The sequence below is a fragment of the Tursiops truncatus genome, chromosome 2 (assembly GCF_011762595.2).
Source record: "Tursiops truncatus isolate mTurTru1 chromosome 2, mTurTru1.mat.Y, whole genome shotgun sequence".
Taxonomy (NCBI): Eukaryota; Metazoa; Chordata; class Mammalia; order Artiodactyla; family Delphinidae; genus Tursiops; species Tursiops truncatus.
Window position 1 is genome coordinate 125,628,704 of NC_047035.1, and position 19,548 is coordinate 125,648,251.

Sequence of the window (19,548 nt, forward strand, 5' to 3'; positions counted from 1 at the left end):
GTAAAGGATTGGTGTAGGGATGTGTCTGCTCACTGTGCTTCCCTGACTTGTTTTTACTGAGGCTTTTCTTTTTTTTATTTAATTTATTTATTTTTGGCTGTGTTGGGTCTTCGTTGCTGCACGCAGGCTTTCTCTAGTTGCGGTGAGCAGGGGCTACTCTTCGTTGTGGTGTGCGGGCTTCTTGTTGTCGTGGCTTCTCTTGTTGCAGAGCACAGGCTCTAGGTGCACGGGCTTCAGTAGTTGTGGCTCGCAGGCTCTAAAGCGCAGGCTCAGTAGTTGTGGCACACGGGCTTAGTTGCTCCATGGCATGTGGGATCTTCCTGGACCAGGGCTTGAACCCGTGTCCCCTGCATTGGCAGGCGGATTCTTAACCACTGCGCCACCAGGGAAAACCCTACTGAGGCTTTTCTTAAAGGTGTCTGTTCCCTCATTTGTCTGTCGGCCACTTCCCACCAGCCCATACTGATTCTGAAAACCAGATTTACATATGCATGTGCAAGAAACAATTTTCCAAACCTTCAGAGAAATTGAAAGAACAATGAACACCCATACAGCTTTAGCCTAGATACCTGAGTAGCTAACATGACCAAACGTATTTTTAGGTTATTAGTTCACTGGAAGCTGTGGAAAACCATAAGTTTAGTTATTTTTATGAAGGTATGTAGAACGTGAGACACCTCCCACAGCAATTTGAGCTTGGAATTTGTTCTCTTTGAGAATATGACATTTGCACATTTCAGTGTCTGTCATAAAACTCTAGACTGATGCTATAACCTAAAGAATGTGGGAGCTTGGTGTGTTTAGGTTCAGGTCTCCACATGACAATGTAATAGCGGTGTGACTTTAGGCAGGTTACTTAACCTCTCTGTGCCCCCATTTCCACATCTGTGAAAAAAGGAAAATAATCCTTTACCTTAGAGAGTTGTTGGGAAGGTTAAATGGGTAAAAGCATATGGAGGAGCTAAACCAGAGAATGTGCCCCTTAAATGGGGACTTGCAGGCAGTGGCTGAGGAAGAGAAAAAGGCTCAGAAATTGTGAGTATCCCAACAGTCTCACTTCCTTCCATTAGCCAGGAAATCTCGATAGTAGGTAGAATTTCTTGAAGGGAAGCATTCGATTCTAAGTGGTAGAGTTTTCTCTTTTCGAAGCCTTCCCTGGAGTCCTGTAATCCCCAGCCACTCACTGAGCAGCCACCCTGAGTATGAACCCCCTCTTGGAAGCCATCCTGCTGGAAAGCAGCCCTTCCCAGGTCCCTCGGACCTGGTTTCCTGTAAGCACAGAGTCCTGAGCATGCACCTCCCCCTTACTGGCCAGGAGAGCCTGCTGGGACCATTGTGTCCTGCAGACGAGGAAGCGGAGGCCGGCATCCCCCAGCTGCTTGTGGCCTGACCAGGACTGGACCCACCAGGTCCTAACCCAGCCAGGGGTTCGTGGACTCAGGGTTAACCGAAACCACTTTTGGGTTTCAAGTCTCATTATCCAAAATCGGTATTAAATGTGGGCATTTCATTAATATTTCTGGCCTCATAAGCAGAGAGTAGGGAATGGGATAGAACCTGATTTCGCTGATTGTGGGTTGAGCAGGGTCCCAAGGTAATTGAGAGCATCTGCTTCTCAGGGGACTCTAGCTGCACTGGCAGAGAGCATGGCATTGGACTTGGGGTGCACGGAAAGTTTTATTTTTTGAGTGACATAAAGACTTACTGTCACCCATTTTCATTTGCCACCTCCTCCAAAATGCCAGAGTAGGTTCTAGTTATTTCTTTCTTTCCTAAATAACAAAACAGCACAAAAAAACAGAATTTCACTGCAGAATGCTCCCTCATGAGAACCACATGACTCTAAAACCTAAGTGAGGAAACAACAAAGAAAGTCACTGGTGAGCACTCAGATAATAATAGCTTGTGTGGAAAACCAAATCTTTGCTATGGCCAATCAGCAAGATGTCGATTCCTTGTCAGTTCCAACACACTTTGTACAGAGTGTGAGAGAGCAAAATGTGAACCCAGCAAAGGCCACAAAGCTGAGGGTGGGAGGGCCCCCACCACCCACAAGACATCAGCTCACTGTTACTACCACGCCTGTAGGCGGCTCAGGCTTCCAGACGCTCGTGTTTGATAGAATGACACCTGTTTCTTGAAGGAGCATCTGCTTTACTAATCCAGGGCTATCAAATCCTTGAGGGGCATTGGAGTTAGGCTGCCCTTTAAAAAGCCCCAGGTGGGTAAGAGTAAAATGAAGGATGAATTTTGCTAAAGCTACAAATCCTGTTTTGTAGCCTTGGACACGTTAAAATAGAATCTGTTCATCTGGTGGAAAACCCCCTACTCTGTAAATCTCGTGAAATGTGATTGGACTGTGGCTGTCTTCATTCTCTGGCGCTCCTCCCCGTACCCCTCACGGAGTGAGCTGATTCTGAGACAGTGGCCCATGCTCAAGAGGTGCGGGAGTCACGACAGCTCTCTCTCGGAGGGTCCTGGGGTCAGGAGCTGTTCTCTCCCTGTGAGCCAGGCTTCTGTTCTCAAAGAAAGCTCCCTTTCTCTCACCGCAGGCCTCCCTCTTCTCCCCTGTGGAGGTAGAGAGTGAGACCTCCAACCCACCGCTCAGGACACCCTGACTCCCTTCAAAGACAGACTGACTCCCCCGATTCCATGGTGTTCCATTTCCTTTCTAGCTCTCAAAGACTCCAGCAAGAGATCCATCAACAGTGACTGGAAGATAGAGCTCCCCGGAGAGTTCCAGATTGCAGGCACGACCGTCCGCTATGTTAGAAGGGGCCTGTGGGAGAAAATTTCCGCCAAGGGACCAACCAAAATGCCTCTGCATTTGATGGTAATTTGCCGTGCTTTTGCATTTGTCTTGAGACCGCCGGCTCCAAGAGGTCTACCAGTTGACTTGTTCCCTGAGATCCTGTGGGCAGGAGGTACACCTGGTTCCTGGTGGTTTGCCTGGCCACCTGCTGCTCAAGTCTCTCTCTTGGTCTTTTCTTATCTAATCCCTTTGCCACATGCTTCAAAATTCTGCCCTCTCAAAATTTTGCCCTAGCTCTTTACTGGCAGAACTCCCATCTTTTCCAAAAGGAACCACCTCCAGGAAGGAAATGCTTAGCCACGTGGCCACCAGGGAGACTTGACATTATTAAGCAGACAGCCCCACTCACAATCTATGTTTTTGTTTTTTTTTTTTGCGGTACGCGGGCCTCTCACCACTGCGGCCTCTCCCGTTGCGTAGCACAGGCTCCAGACGCACAGGCCCAGCGACCATGGCCCACGGGCCCAGCCGCTCCGCGGCATGTGGGATCCTCCTGGACCGGGGCACGAACCCATGCCCCCTGCATCGGCAGGCGGCCCCCAACCACTGCACCACCAGGGAAGCCCCACAGTCTATGTTTTAATATCAGATGGCTTAGATTTGCCCCACAGTTTGTATATCCACATCGGAAACTACCTTTTGGAAATGAACTGTTGACACTGTTTCCAAACCAATACCACTCAGGTTTTCCAGACTCTGCTTGCAACAAGGATTCAGGAATCGAGGGAGAACCAGATTCTACAGGCCTATTCACTCCCCAGGTGGTCTCGAGAAATCGTGCAATCAGGCCAGATCAGGGCACTCTGGTCTTGTGTGTTGTCTCAGGGAGGACCCCATGCAAACCACTGAAACATCCGGTTATGCTGCCTTTTAAGAATATGAAAGATCTCCAGGGACAGGAATGCCACCGTTGCCTTCTCGGGGTTTAGGACTTCTCGTGACTAACTTTTGATAGCTTGTAATTATTGAATCCATGTCTCCTTCCAAAGAATGGGAGTTGTGACAGCTTGTGTGTCTGCAATCAAAGCACATTTTGTCCTCCATGCCTGCCAAAGTCTCTACTTGGAAGTTCTTATCTCCCCATTAATTTGTGGTCACTGGCAACCTGCAGCTGTTCAAGATTAGGTGACACCCAAGAGATTCCCAGGCCACTTCCCAGGGACTCTCCTGAGGAGACCAGCTCTACGTGTGAGCAGAGATGTCACCCACAATGGCCCTAACCCTGTTACAATTTCTGATAAGAGTAAGGGGAGCCGGTTTCCACAGATGACATAAACTGTCCAGAAATCTTATCAGTGCAACACTCCACACACTAAATCTACTGCAGGTATATACTTGCAAGTTGATTTCTGGGACCTAAGAACCGGTACCTAAATCATTTCTCTGTGATTAGATTGTTTCCTAATCTAAGTCATTGGAACAAATCCTCCTGTCCTGAGTTAAAAGCAGTCATTGAGAGGGACTAAAAGAGGAAGTAAAAGACAAGATAAAACCCAAGATAGCAGCATCACCTTTAGCATGTGAATTTGCTTTTCTAGCAAACACCAAGATGGGCCTATTTCCTTTCTTTCCCAAAAGCTTTCATAAACTGTGAGTGAATCGTCAGTCCATTAAAGCAAATGCACAGCCTGGATTCATTCAGACCATAATAAACAAAACTCTGGGAAAGCAATAACTACCACAGCTGAAGTTCCTGCCCTCTTGAACATTAATCACTTTTCTCTCTTGAAATATAATTGTTACTACCAGTTTTTAAACCTAGAAACGAGAGGAGCCCATCTGCCTCTGAAGGAAAATCCATTGTCCCCTAACTGAGGTGTGCACATTGCTTGCAGGGTCAGGAGCGCCCGTAGAGCCACGGGGACCTGCATTTGAAAGCAATTATGCACACACATACAAATTATACGTGGCTACAAAATTGCATGAAATTGGTTTCATATGGATTCTCAATTCACCAGTCTTATTCCCATACTGAGATAATAAAGATCTCTTTTAAAGCCTTTTTTTTTTTTTTAAACTGGAGGCATTTTTCCAAATGCATTACTGCAAGTCTCTTTCTTGGAGAAGTGGATGTTTATTCAGTTTGGGCTGCTCTTAGCACCCCACCCCACCCCGCCTGCAACTGCAGCCCTTGGAGGGCTGGGAGATGCTTGGGAGGGAGGACGGCTCCTGTTGTCCAGCACACCGTCCACCTGGCCTCCCCAGGTCAGGTGGAGCACCCTCTGCCTCCAGCTCCTGCGGGCCGGCTCTCCCAGACCCCGGGCTGGAAGTGAAGTTGCTAGCTGCTTAGACCCAGGACTGCCCCCTGGTTCCAAGCGTAGCCTGAGGACATACCACCCACAGCCAGGCCACTTGAAGCTCCCACAAGAGTGCTTCTTTTGCACCATTACGTACATGTAGTGAAGTAAAGCCAGTAGAGCACGTCTCTCTCTACAGGGCTAGAAACATGCATTACCAAACAAAGAGCAGGCCCTTCCAGTTCCCACTTACCAGGATTGCAGAACCAGGGGTCCCCAAGCTGCACGATGATGGCTCCCCTCCCCTCACTCCCAGCTTTAAGCCCTGCGCCAGGCTGTGCCACCCCGTGGGCATCGTCATCATCCTAGCTCCCATGGCAGCAGGAAGGCTCCTACATCCTTGACGGGCATCCCCAAGATTCCCCTGCAGGGGGCTGTGTCTACTCTTGAGCCTGCCTTACACATAGCAGTGACTGGTGCTCGGGGTGTGAAGAGTGGTGTTCATTTTCAAAGTAGAGTAACCCTACTTGTTCAGATGCCTGTTTAAGAAAAGCAGTATATTTGTGTCTTTCTCCCTGTAAGGGCAGCTTCGTGGGTGACTGTGGGAACGGGTACTTTGCTCTGCCTGGAGCAGCTCTCCATGTAAAGTGCAGTTAGAGCCCACAGATTTGCTAATCCCCAATCCCTCTTCCAAACCAGTCCTCTCTCCAGTGGAAAAGAGTAGAACTCCCTGCCGATGGTTTACATAGGCTCCTGCCCTGAATTTGAGTATCTAGGGAACCCAAGACTGAAATAAAGGTGTGCCCCTGGAATGAACCTGTTTTGAAACCCTGAAAAGAACAGGTTACCCCTGGTAGGGAGACAGCCACAGCACAGCTTGGCTTGCAAGTTCAGCAATCCTGGGAGCTTTCGCTTTATTTCAAAATGGTCTTTTATTTTGCTGCTGATCCAGGTGTTGTTATTTCATGACCAAAACTATGGAATTCATTACGAATACACCATTCCCGTAAACTACACTGCTGAAAATCAAAGTGAACCAGAAAAACCGCAGGACTCCTTGTTCATCTGGACCCACAGCAGCTGGGAAGGTTGCAGTGTGCAGTGCGGAGGAGGTGAGCAGTAGAGTCATGGGCTCATGGGGTGTGGGTTTTTGTCAAACAGAGAAGTGAATTCAGGGCACTCCGTGGCGGGTGCACAGAGCCTTGGAAAGGCTGGCCACATAACCTGTATTTCCATGGAATGTAACCACATCCCACTGCAAATCTCTCTGCAAAACACTTGGGCAGAGCAAACTCCTCCATGCTGGAGTTGTGCCCAGCTTTGCCTATGGCATGGGGCCCTTGGATGCTGATCCGAATGGAGGTTTGGCCGATGAATGGTTGTGTCACAAGTGTGACAGGTGACCCTGGGAATGAACAGAACAGACTTCCATCTGTTGCTGTTTGGTAGAGGGGCACTGGAAGATGTTTCTGACCCTCAAATACTCTTTCCTTTTTGCCCCAGTGGCCAATGGAAATACAGGGAAACCAATGGGACCAACAGTAATACAATGGAAAGAAAAAGTCCTCCAACTCCAGTGAAACGTTCAGAGCCTGAGTCCTGGCTTCATGATTTGCCTCCATATATTAGCAGATGATTTACTCTCTCTATACTGATCAGCCCTCATGCCCACTGCAGGGAGGAGACTCAAATACTGCAAAAATCAATATGAACAAAAGGCATCGTAGTCATTACTGTGTTGTTTAGGAGGAGCAGTTGGAAGCATTCTGAACTCTTAGCCAGCAGCCCCCTTAGTACAGCGTACCCTATCACCCTGACGGGACACACAGGGGGGTGATGGGGGATGGATGCAGGATGGGTGAATTTTGATGGACACAGAGTTAGAACAGAAGGTTGACCTGGATTCTGGAATGCCAACCCAGAGGGTGGGCTGGCAGGTGGGACCTGGGCATGGCCTCACCGACACTCAGTCCTGCGGAGCTGATGGCACCGACCTTTTCCACTGGGGCAGCTTGCTACAAAGTAAGCGTGGCCCAAATGGAAGAGTTAGCAGGCTCCGTTGGCTGGGGGCCAAGGGGGTACTGTTCTGCTGCTGTCGCTACTGGCATCCTTTTATGGCTCCCTGACTGCCAGCTCCCTGACCTGCAGTCCAAACAGAAATCTGGCTTGAGGCATCTCCGTGCTTTCTATGCTTACATAAGTTGAGGGCTCCATAATTTTGAGTCATTTCTTCATGACAAATTCCCCAGGAGACAGATTGATTTAGGAGTGTGGGATCCATATAGTCGTGCTTGACTTCCTGTTAATCTTTTATTATGACACTTCCCAAATAATAACAATAGAAATATAGCTAACATGAAGTGTTAACCCCTGCCAGGTTCTGTTCTAAGCATTTTATATGTATCAATTCATTTTAACCATCCCTAAAGCACCCTAAGGCATAGGGAAGTTAAGCGAGTCAGTCCAGTGGAGGAAACAGGCACAGAAACGTGAGGGCTAAGTAGCAATCCTGTGCTCACTGTGCTAGTGAGTAAGCCAGGTCTGAACCCAGACAGCCTGGCTCCAAAGGCCGCCCTTCTAGCTCCCAATCATTCGCCCCCACTCCTAACAAAGTCATGGTCAACTAGTGTGCAGGGTGCTTTGGGAACACCCAAAAGAATGACTACATCCAGCTCGGGTGACCGGTTAGTGAAGCTTCCCAAGAGCACGTGAGGCTTAGGCACGAGCGGCAGTTGATGGAGAGACAAATTCTCAGGTTGGGTCTGTGTCCTTCAGACTAGCCTTCCTGTTTCTCACTTATCTCCAGCAAGTAGGAGTTCTGTAATAAGTAGCCATCATCTCTGGTGAGGGCTGATATACAGTTGTTTAATGAAGACCAGATCTCCATAGACTTTAAACATCAAATGAACAGACACAGAGATTGGCAATCTTTGTTGGAAATTAAAGACCCAAATCACAACTTTGACCTCAGTGAACCCCAAGCTTTCCAAGGACATGACTGATCTAAAGTGTTGCTTCTTTCTGATCCTGTTCTAGAATCTTTCTCCTGCCCCATGCTGCCCCTGCCATGTCTTACACACCCTCATCCCAAAGATTATGGTTCTCCCTCTCTGACAAACAACAAGGCATTACAATAGTCACTTTAAATGACAAACTGATCAAAAGATGCACCTGAACACTCCTCCATAAGGTGAATGAATGGCCTTACCAGGTGTGTGTACCACGACCTCTCAGTTCTGTGTGGTTTGGTTTCCAGGGGAACGCAGAACCATCGTGTCCTGCACACGGATTGTTAACAAGACCACGACTCTGGTGAACGACAGTGACTGCCCTCAAGCCAGCCGTCCGGAGCCCCAGATCCGAAGGTGCAACTTGCACCCATGCCAGTCACGGTAAGGAGCTGTGTTCTCAAACTTGGACCCTCCAGGGTAAAACAGCAACGCCCATGAATGGGGGATGGTGATGCACAGTTAATACCACAGTCTTGGTCTGTGTTCCATTGTTGTTGCTGAGTGATTTCTGCTTGCTCAAAATACTGAATTTCTGGCTAAACCAGAACTTTGATAGAAATGTACAGTGCTCACTGGAAGGCGTCTCATAGCGGGCCATTAAGACCATCTCGTGAAAAAAGAAATAGCCATCCCGCACACTTTCAACTGGTACGTGTCAACTCCTCCTGCAAATTACCGTGTCTCGGAGAAAAAGGAAATCAGTGTCATAGTATGAGCACCCGTGAGTAGGTGTACATAAGTTAGTGTTTGTGATTGGTCTATTTCAGTGGCTGAAATTAATGTCAGTAAGTTATTTGTTGTTTGGGATCCATCAGAACTTCTGTTTCCAACCCTAGCTTTCATGGCCATGTACTTGTGTGCTCTGAAGTGAATTCTCTTGAGTTGTCAGCTGAGAAGAATTGTGTGAAATGTGTTCATCAGTTAAGCCTCCTTATTTCCACTTTAGTGGGTCTTTGCATCTGACTCTGTTATATTATGTAATATCACTGGCCTCCCGTTCTGCCCTGGGTCGAGGTGCATGGATTTTGTTTTGTGGTTCTGTGCATCAGGTTAGGCATGTTTAGCTTTTGTAAGGAGGCTGGACTTTTAACCTGGCAGTTTTTTGGGTTTCTTAAGCTTGATCCGTACCACTTGCCTGGTGAAAAGGTTTCACAAAGCATTTAGTTTTCGTGCTGACCCTCTTTTCTTTGTCAAACTGGTAAAATGTGTATGAATGAAAGCGGGAAGACAGGAAGGAAAGTGAGGTGAGACTTGTTTCATTGATTTTATGTGGTCCTTTTAAATTAAGAATGAAATCCTACCCTAATGCTGATGGCCATGAGGAACAGCTCACTTCTGCAAGTCCTGAGCATGCTGGGTGTGAACAGCCATCCAGCAAACCTATCAGTTGATTGATCAATCTATCCATCAGTCAATCAATCACACACATGTGGGGCCACAGAAGGAAGGACTTGCAAGCATGAAGACTTAAATAGCAGACAAACCACAGTCCCTTTTCCTGAAAGCAGAGACAGCTGGTTCTTGTGATATGATTAGAAAGGAGAATAAGTGACTCTAGAAGAGGAGAGGTCAGCATGGGTTCAAGGGCATGATTGAGCAAGAAAAATCCTAGGGACCCATTCAAGAATCATATTTTACAGTCATTTATGTTTTTATATTGTTTTAGTATCAAAATATTTTTAAGTTATGCACAGAAATGAAATATATGAAACATGAAATCAGAGTTGCTCTGATTGAATTGAGATGTATATATAATGGGGAAGAGTAGCCCAGTGTACTCGGCCTTCCCCTCATCTCACAGTAGGCCCACAGGACCTCTGTGAAACACCAAGGAATAAAGTTTAAAAACTGGCAGTCAATGATTCTGCGTCCCATAATGACGGAGTAGCTCGTATTGGACCAAACCTCAGTATTCTCCTAGAATGATACTCTAGAGCTGTGCTGATCAATATGGTAGCCACTAGCTAGTCCAAATCAAGATGTGTTTTAAATGTAAAATACATACCAGACTTCAAAGATTTAATATAGAAAGATATTGTAAAATATCTTAATAATTTTTAATATTGATTACATGTTGAAATAATTACATTTTGAATACATTGGGTCAAATACAATATATTATTAAAATTTATTAATATGTTAAAGTCACCTGTTTCTTTTACTTTTTAAATATGGATAGTAGAAAATTAAAATTACATATGTAGCTCATGTTTTATTTCTATTGAACAGCACTGCTATAGATTAACATAACATGTGCAATGTTCAGGATACAATTCAAAATTACTAGACATACAAGGAAACAGAAAAATGTGACCCATAGTCATGAGAGAAGGCAATTAATGGAAACTGACTCCAAAATGACATGTATGTTGGTATTAGCAGACAAGAATTTCAAAGCAGCTATTGTAATTATGCTCAAAGACATAAGAAAAAATATGATCATAATCAATGAACACATATGAAATCTTAGCAGCAAAAAGGAGACACTAAACAGGAACCAAATTTTAGGACTAGAAAATACAGTATCTGAAATTTTTAAAAAATCGCTTGATGGGTCTAACAATAGAAATTATCCAATCTGGAAAATGGAAAGAAAAGATTGTTGATAATTTACCTGTGGGAAAATATCAGCCATTTTAAATAAGTATAATTGGAATCACAGAAGGAGAGGAGAGGAAGAATGGACCAGAAAATCATCAATGAATTAAAAACAACCAAAAATTGCCTAGAGTTAATAAAAGACGGAAGAGAGGTCACATCCTGACTACTTCAGCTAGAGCCAGATGAATTCAAGAAAGCTCCATAACAAAGCTCTCTAATCATTACACTAAGTGGGTTGATGAAACACCTTTATGATTTTGCCACCCATAGATTTTCTAGGAGAAGACTTTGTTGCACTGCAAAACTAACCAGAAAATCATGTAGAAAAACACCTACGGAAGAGTCACATGAACAAGCAAGAGTTAACAAAGGTGAAGACTCTACATATTGGTGCCATGGAGCTGCTCTAAGCTTGGACAAAGAACGTGGAGCTTGTGTGTGTGACTCCAGAGTGCTCAGAGAGCCCAGGCCTGCAGTCTCACCATGTTTGAACACAAGTTCAAGCCAAACACACTTTAGATTAAAACTTAACTTCAGAAGCACATTCTTAGTGTCTCCTTAGAACAAGGGTCAGCAAACTTTTACTGTAAAGGGCTAGATAGTAAATATTTTTGCTTTGTAGGCCATATTCGATCTCTGCTGTCTATTTTTCTTTTTGTTTTATAATCCTTTTAAACATATAAAAACCATTCTTAGCTCCTGGGCTGTACAATCTGCAGGCCAGACTTGGCGCATGAGTGATAGTTTGCTGGCACTGCCTTAAGTTATTATCTACCATGGTTTTGCCCACAGAGATGTTGGGATCACAGCCTCAGCATGAGCCCAAGCTCTGAAGGTACCACCTCAGGGAATGCATTCTCTTATTACACAAAGGAGGGCACATTGTTATACTGAGTTACTTTTTATTGACCAATCATTCAGTATTGTTTTTAAAACCATCCAGCATGGCCCTCAGCACACAGTACAGAGTCAGTAATTTCATTTATTCAAACGTGTTTATTGAGCATCTTCTCATTCACTAGATCTTGTTCTCGGTACCAAGGTATTTAGAGGTGAGAAAGACAGGCAAGGTCTTTACTCTCAGGTAACTTGATAAATACTAGGTTTCTCCCTCCCACCACTCTCCTTTCTGTTCCACCCCCTTTCATCCCCTTCCCAACTCTGTAAAGTCATGTGGATCAGACTTAAAGAATGAATGGAATTTCCAAAAGCAGAGGAGAAAATAAAATTGATAAAAGAGAAGACAGCACCTGGAATTTGCCTCAGAGCCTAGAAAAGAAATGCCTGGATGCCTACTCTAGTCTGGTTTTATTTGCTGGTTTGTTTATTTGTTTATTTTGAACCATCTGATTTTGTAACTGTTTCTTAAAGTGGACACATGGAAGTGAAGTGTCATGACTCATCAAAGAGTATTTATTGTTTGGCTAAAGAAACGTGCAATCTGATAGATTTTAAAGCTCTTGCAAATGCCAGTTTTATTTATTTATATACACACACATACATACACAATATACATATATGTGTATATATATATATTATGTACAGATATTTTATATATATATATATATATATACACACACACAAACATATTTGGACAGTAAAACTTGAGTTACTGAATAGCATGATCTAGTTGTCATGAATCTTTCTTAAAACTATAGAGTAATATGGATTTAGGCTAGTAAGTGAAAAAGAGTAAAGAGATTGATCTTAGAAAATGAGTGCTAGACAATCAGAGAGAGACGTAATCCATAAGTGGAAACTGAACTTGGTTCAGGGGGTGGGGTTTGGAGAAGTGTGGGGTCTGGAGAAAAAATGGGTGCTTCAGGGGGTTGGGGGTGGACATGATTGGAAGACAGAGCCTGTCAGCTGGAAGAAGAGCCCAGAACCCAATGGTGTAAACTTTATTTAAGAAGCCAAAATGCAGCACGCTGTTGAACCTGGCAAGGTGAAGGAGACTTTCTATATTATTTTTACTCTTTGACCTTTAAGCAAACAGAGATGGTTGTCTTTTTCCCTTGTTTTCTTTATTTCCCCTGATTCCCCCTTTAATTTTCTTCAACCCTCTTTTTCCACTGAGTTCCCGACAGTTTCCTTTACCTTCCCAATTCACACCATTAACACCTCTTTATTCTAATCCTGCCCCTCACTCTGTGGATACTTCTCTCAAACCCTGCCATAACCATGTGGAGTCTGGAATCTGACACACAGGGCAGATGGCCTCTCTCCAGTATCTTGTACAGCAGCACAAACATATCGACAAACCTGGACCTGACATTGGCAGGAGAGGATGAAATCACAGATCAGCTCAGCTGTCATGACTATGGCCAGCAGCCTTCACCTTGCTGACTACTGTCTGCAGGGAAGTGGCCCTGCCATCATCTGGCATCCAGAGAGTAGCCCTGTGTGCTAGCTCCTTAAGACCCAGTTCCAGGTTGTCCTGGAGCAAGGAGGGGGACTATGACAGGGAGATGGGCTCATTCTGGAACATATAGCTCATGCTTCACCAGATTTAATATTTTGCAGTCTTTTAGAGCTTATTGGCTACTTGAAAAGGCCATTCTGAGCCATTAGATATTTCCCTATCATATTTATGATTTGAACTTCTTCCTAGGCAGTATATACGGTACTGTACATTGAATTAGGGTGATTCAAAAAAGAATATTCAATATCTTACTGGCAATTGAATTGAATAGTTGTCTGCAAGGAAGTGTATTTGGATTTTAAATTTGTCCTCTTTGCTCAATTTTGCTCAGTTTGCCTTATTTTAGGTTAAAACCAAATGGAATCCCTCATGTTTTTATGAAAGCATGGTCTGTGTGTATATGTGCTCCTGACTTAAGAATGAAGCCTGTAACACGTGGCTCTTAAGGGACTGCCAAAATCTGAAAAGATACCATTGTTTAATCTATTTCTAGCTGGTATGAAACTTAAAGCTTTTCTTTCCTGCTTTCCTCTAAAATAAAATAGGTAAATCTAATTGTCACTCCTCTGTTCACCATGCCTTGAATGTGGGAGTCTGGAGGAGGCCGCCGGTGGCACTGCCTGCCCCATGTTTCAGAACAGAGCCTGCAACTCAGGACTGCTCACCAGTAGGGAGGGCAAGGCCTAGGGTTGCATGTCCCCACAGATCAGCAGTAAGAGCCTAGGAATCTCTAGAGTGGGGCTCCCATCTCTCAGGCTCGGCCCACTCTCCAGATACTTGGACATGTGGCCAGAGGTTTGGGATAAGGGGTGCCCCACAGTCCATGTGAAATAAAGAAAAAGTGCCTGAGGGGAAAAATGAATAGCATTAGTGATCTATTATATGGCTAATAGGTAGTATGTGAATGGTGAGGAAAAATTTAGTTGAAAGAATTCCAGAACTTCTTTCTGATACTACCCAAATTCTAGAACCTCACTTGTATTTAAATTAAATAGTAAAGTTTTGAAGCCTTTACTTATTTGTCTAAAGTAGGAAACATTCCAAATGGAGAAAGAAAGCATTTCAGAGTCTTGTCTTGAATTTAAAACTTCTGTTTTCTTCTTTTCCTCCATACCTAAACCCTTTGATCATTTGAACATCCCTCCCTTTGATCATTACAGAGGACAAGAGAATTCCCAGATACCAGTTTCACAGGTAACCAAATTCTCCCGTTCAGTAATGCTTTGCTTGTGGACCCTGGGGCCCATTAAGAGGTCCTTCCTTCTCTTGGGCTTCCCTGGTGGCACAGTGGTTGAGAGTCCGCCTGCCGATGCAGGGGACACGGGTTTGTGCCCCGGTCGGGGGTTGTGGGGGGGGCCGTGAGCCATGGCCACTGAGCCTGCGCATCCGGAGCCTGTGCTCCGCAACGGGAGAGGCCACGACAGTGAGAGGCCCGCATACCACAAAAAAAAAAAAAAAAAAAAAAAAAGAGGTCCTTCTCTTTTCCGAGTTATTAAGCACTCGATATTTGCATTTGATTTTTATGTCACAATTACAGGAAAGGAAAAAATACAATTAGAATTCAAGAACAGAAAGGAATTTTGGAAAGTCACAAATTCATGAAAATTAAACAAAACACTTCCTAAATGACCAGTGGGTGAAAGAGAAACCATAGAAAATTCAGAAAGTGCTTTCAGATGAATGAAAATGAAGTCACAAAGTTTAGAGAATGCAGCTAAAGCAATCTTTAGGGAGAAATGTATAGCTGTAAACATCTGTATTAAAAAAGGTGAGGAATCCCTGGTGGTCCACTGCTTAGGACTCCACGCTTCCGCTGCAGGGGGCACAGGTTTGATCCCTGGTCCGGGAACTAAGATCCCGCATGCTACATGGTGTGGCCGATAAGATAAAATAAAATTAAATAAAAATTTCAAGTCAATAATTAACCTTCCATATTAAGACACTGGAAAAGAACAGCAATTAAACCTAAAAGAAGCAGAAGGAAAGAAATAATAAAGATTAAAGCAAAAATTAATGACATAGAGAATAGAAAAATAATAGAGAAAGATCAGTGAAATCAAAAGTTGATTACATGAAGGGAACAAAAAATTGACAAACATTTAGCTTAATTGACAAGAAAAAAATGAGAGAACACTTAAATTGCTAAAATCAGAAATGAAAGAGGAGACATTGCTACAGAGCTTGCAGAAATAAAATAGATTGTAAAGGAATACTATGAACAGTTATATGCCAATGAACTGTACATCAGTAAATTAGATAATGAACATGAAATGGACAAACTCCTAGAAAGATGCAAACTACCAAAACTAAATAAAGAATAGAAAGAATAGACCTATAACAAGCAAAGAGATTAAATTACTAATCAAAAATTTTCCACAAGGAAGAGCCCAGGACTAGAACTCTTCACTTATGAATTCTACCAAATATTTATTTTTTTTATTATTTTTTTTAATATTTATGTATTTATTTTCTTATTAGTCATCAGTTTTATACACATCAGTGTATACATGTCAATCCCAATCTCCCAATTCATCACAACACAACCCCCACCCCCCGCCACTTTCCCCCCTTGGTGTCCATATATTTGTTCTCTACATCTGTGTCTCAATTTCTGCTCTGCAAACTGGTTCATCTGTACCATTTTCTAGGTTCCACATATATGCGTTAATATACGATATTTGTTTTTCTCTTTCTGACTTACTTCAATCTGTATGATAGTCTCTAGATGCATCCATGTCTCTACAAATGACCCAATTTCATTCTTTGTACTGCTGAGTAATATTCCATTGTATATATGTACCACATCTTCTTTATCCATTCGTCTGTCGATGGGCATGTAGGTTGCTTCCATGACCTGGCTATTGTAAATACTGCTGCAATGAACAGTGGGGTGCATGTGTCATTTTGAATTATGGTTTTCTCTGGGTATATGCCCAGTAGTGGTATTGCTGGCTCATATGGTAATTCTATTTTTAGTTCTTTAAGGAACCTCCATACTGTTCTCCATAGTGGCTGCATCAATTTACATTCCCACCAGTAGTGCAAGAGGGTTCCCTTTTCTCCACAGCCTCTCCAGCATTTGTTGTTTGTAGTTTCTGATGATGCCCATTCTAACCGGTGTGAGGTGATACCTCATTGTAGTTTTGATTTGCATTTCTCTAATAATTAGTGATGTTGAGCAGCTTCTCATGTGCCTCTTGGCCATCTGTATGTCTTCTTTGGAGATATGTCTATGTAGATCTTTAACCCATTTTTGGATTGGGTTGCTTGCTTTTTTAATATTGAGCTGCATGAGCTGTTTATATATTTTGGAGATTAATCCTTTGTCTGATGATTCATTTGCAAATATTTTCTCCCATTCTGAGGGTTGTCTTTTCGTCTTGTTTATGGTTTCTTTTGCTGTGCAAATGCTTTTTTGTTTCATTGGGTCCCATTTGTTTATTTTTGTTTTTATTTCCATTACTCTAGGAGATGGATCAAAAAATATCTTGCAGTGATTTATGTCAAAGAGTGTTCTTCCTATGTTTTCCTCTAAGAGTTTTATAGTGTCCGGTCTTAGATTTAGGTCTCTAATCCAATTTGAGTTTATTTTTGTGTATGGCATTAGGGAGTGTTCTAATTTCATTCTTTTACATGTAGCTGTCCAGATTTCCCAGCATCACTTACTGAAAAGACTGTCTTTTCTCCATTTTATATCCTTGCCTCCTTTGTCATAGATTAGTTGACCATAGGTGTGTGGGTTTATCGCTGGGCTTTCTATCCTGTTCCATTGATCTATATTTTTGTTTTTGTGCCAGTACCATATTGTCTTGATTACTGTAGCTTTGTAGTATAGTCTGAAGTCAGGGAGTCTGATTCCTCCAGCTCCATTTTTTTCCCTCAAGACTGCTTTGGCTATTCGGGGTCTTTTGTGTCTCCATACAAATTTTAAGATTTTTTGTTCTAGTTCTGTAAAAAATGCCATTGGTAATTTCATAGGGATTGCATTGAATCTGTAGATTGCTTTGGGTAGTATAGTCATTTTCCTAATATTGATTCTTCCAATCCAAGAACATGGTATATCTCTCCATCTGTTGGTATCATCTTTAATTTCTTTCATCAGTGTCTTATAGTTTTCTGCACACAGGTCTTTTGTCTCCCTAGGATGCGTTGTATTTCTGCGGTGTCTGTTGTAACTTCTCCTTTTTCATTTATAATTTTATTGGTTTGAGTCCTCTTCCTCTTTATCTTGATGAGTCTGGCTAATGGTTTATCAATCTTGTTTATCTTCTTAAAGAAACAGCTTTTATTTTTATTGATCTTTGCTATTGTTTTCTTTGTTTCTGTTTCATTTATTTCTGCTCTGATCTTGATGATTTCTTTCCTTCTGCTAACTTTCGGTTTTGTTTGTTCTTCTTTCTCTAGTTCCTTTAGGTGTAAGGTTAGATTGTTTATTTGAGATTTTTCTTGTTTCTTGAGGTGGGCTTGTATAGCTATAAAATTACCTCTTAGAACTCTTTTGCTGTATCCCATAGGCTTTGGATCGTCGTATTTTCATTGTCATTTGTCTCTAGGTCTTTTTTGATTTCCTCTTTGATTTCTTCAGTGATCTCTTGGTTTTTTAGTAACGTATTGTTGAGCCTCCATGTGTTTGTCTTTTTTACGTTTTCTTCCCTGTAATTGATATCTAATCTCATAGCGTTGTGGTCAGAAAAGATGCTTGATATGATTTCAATTTTCTTAAATTTACTGAGGCTTAATTTGTGACCCAAGTTGTGATCTATCCTGGAGAATGTTCCATGAGCACTTGAGAAGAAAGTGTAATCTGCTGTTTTTGGATGGAATGTCTTATAAATATCAATTAAATCTTTCTGGTCTATTGTGTCATTTAAACCTTTTGTTTCCTTATTAATTTTCTGTGTGGATTATTTGTTCATTTGTGTAAGTGAGGTGTTAAAGTCCCCCACTATTATTGTGTTATTGTCGATTTCCTCTTTTATAGCTCTTAGCAGTTGCCTTATGTATTGAGGTGCTCCTATGTTGGGTGCATATATATTTATAATTGTTATATCTTCTTCTTGGATTGATCCCTTGATCATTACATAGTATCCTTCCTTGTCTCTTGTAACATTCTTTATTTTAAAGTCTATTTTATCTGATATGAGTGTTGCTACTCCAGCTTTCTTTTGATTTCCATTTGCATGGAATATCTTTTTCCATCCCCTCACTTTCAGTCTGTATGTGTCCCAAGGTCTGAAGTGGGTCTCTTGTAGACAGCATATACATGGGTCTTGTGTTTTGTATCCATTCAGCAAGCCTCTGTCTTTTGATTGGAGCATTTAATCCATACACGTTTAAGGTAATTATCGATATGTTCCTGTTACCATTTTCTTAATTGTTTTGGGTTTGTTTTTGTAGGTCCTTTTCTTCTCTTGTGTCTCCCACTTAGAGAAGTTCCTTTAGCATTTGTTGTAGAGCTGGTTTGGTAGTGCTGAATTCTCTTAGCTTTTGCTTGTCTGTAAAGCTTTTGATTTCTCCATTGAATCTGAATAAGATCCTTGCTGAGTAGAGTAATCTTGGTTGTAGGTTCTTCCCTTTCATCACTTTACGTATATCATGCCACTCTCTTCTGGCTTGTAGAGTTTCTGCTGAGAAATCTGCTGTTAGCCTTATGGGAGTTCCCTTGTGTGTTATTCGTCGTTTTTCCCTTGCTGCTTTCAATAATTTTTCTTTGTCTTTAATTTTTGCCAGTTTGATTACTATGTGTCTCGGCATGTTTCTCCTTGGTTTATCCTGTATGGGACTGTCTGCGCTTCCTGGAATTGGGTGGATAATTCCTTTCTCATCTTAGGGAAGTTTTCGACTATAATCTCTTAAAATATTTTCTCGGGTCCTTTCTCTCTCTCTTCTCCTTCTGGGACCCCTTATAATGTGAATGTTGTTGCATTTAATGTTGTCCCAGAGGTCTCTTAGGCTGTCTTCATTTCTTTTCATTCTTTTCTCTTTATTCTGTTCCACAGCAGTGAATTCCACCATTCTGTCTTCCAGGTCACTGATCCTATCTTCTGCCTCAGTTATTCTGCTATTGATTCCTTCCAGTGTATTTTTCATTTCAGTTATTGTATCATTGATCTCTGTTTGTTTGTTCTGTAATTCTTCTAGATCTTTGTTAAACATTTCTTGCATCTTCTCGATCTTTGCCTGCATTCTTTTTCTGAGGTCCTGGATCATCTTCACTATCATTATTGTGAATTCTTTTTCTTGAAGATTGTCTATCTCCATTTCATTTAGTTGTTTTTCTGAGGTTTTATCTTGTTTCTTCATCTGTTACATAGCCCTCTGCCTTTTCATCTTGTCTGTGTTTCTGTGAATGTGGTTTTTGTTCCACAGGCTGCGGGATTGTAGTTCTTCTTCCTTCTGCTTTCTGCCCTCTCTACCAAATATTTAAAGCAGAGTTAACACCAATCCTTCACAAACTCTTCCCAA

The 19,548-nt window shown here is 42.5% G+C and overlaps 1 protein-coding gene across 4 annotated transcripts in view; it reads left to right on the forward strand.

Annotated features, from left to right (window-relative positions):
• The window catches only part of ADAMTS17 (ADAM metallopeptidase with thrombospondin type 1 motif 17), a 355,712-nt gene that overhangs the window by 279,818 nt on the left and 56,346 nt on the right, over positions 1 to 19,548 (forward strand). For all 4 annotated transcript variants that reach the window (XM_033852069.2, XM_033852070.2, XM_073801336.1 and 1 more), the window contains 3 exons: positions 2,676 to 2,833; positions 6,002 to 6,161; positions 8,306 to 8,441. In XM_033852069.2, the coding sequence (XP_033707960.1) occupies positions 2,676 to 2,833; positions 6,002 to 6,161; positions 8,306 to 8,441 (454 nt within the window). The remainder of the gene's footprint in view (positions 1 to 2,675; positions 2,834 to 6,001; positions 6,162 to 8,305; positions 8,442 to 19,548) is intronic.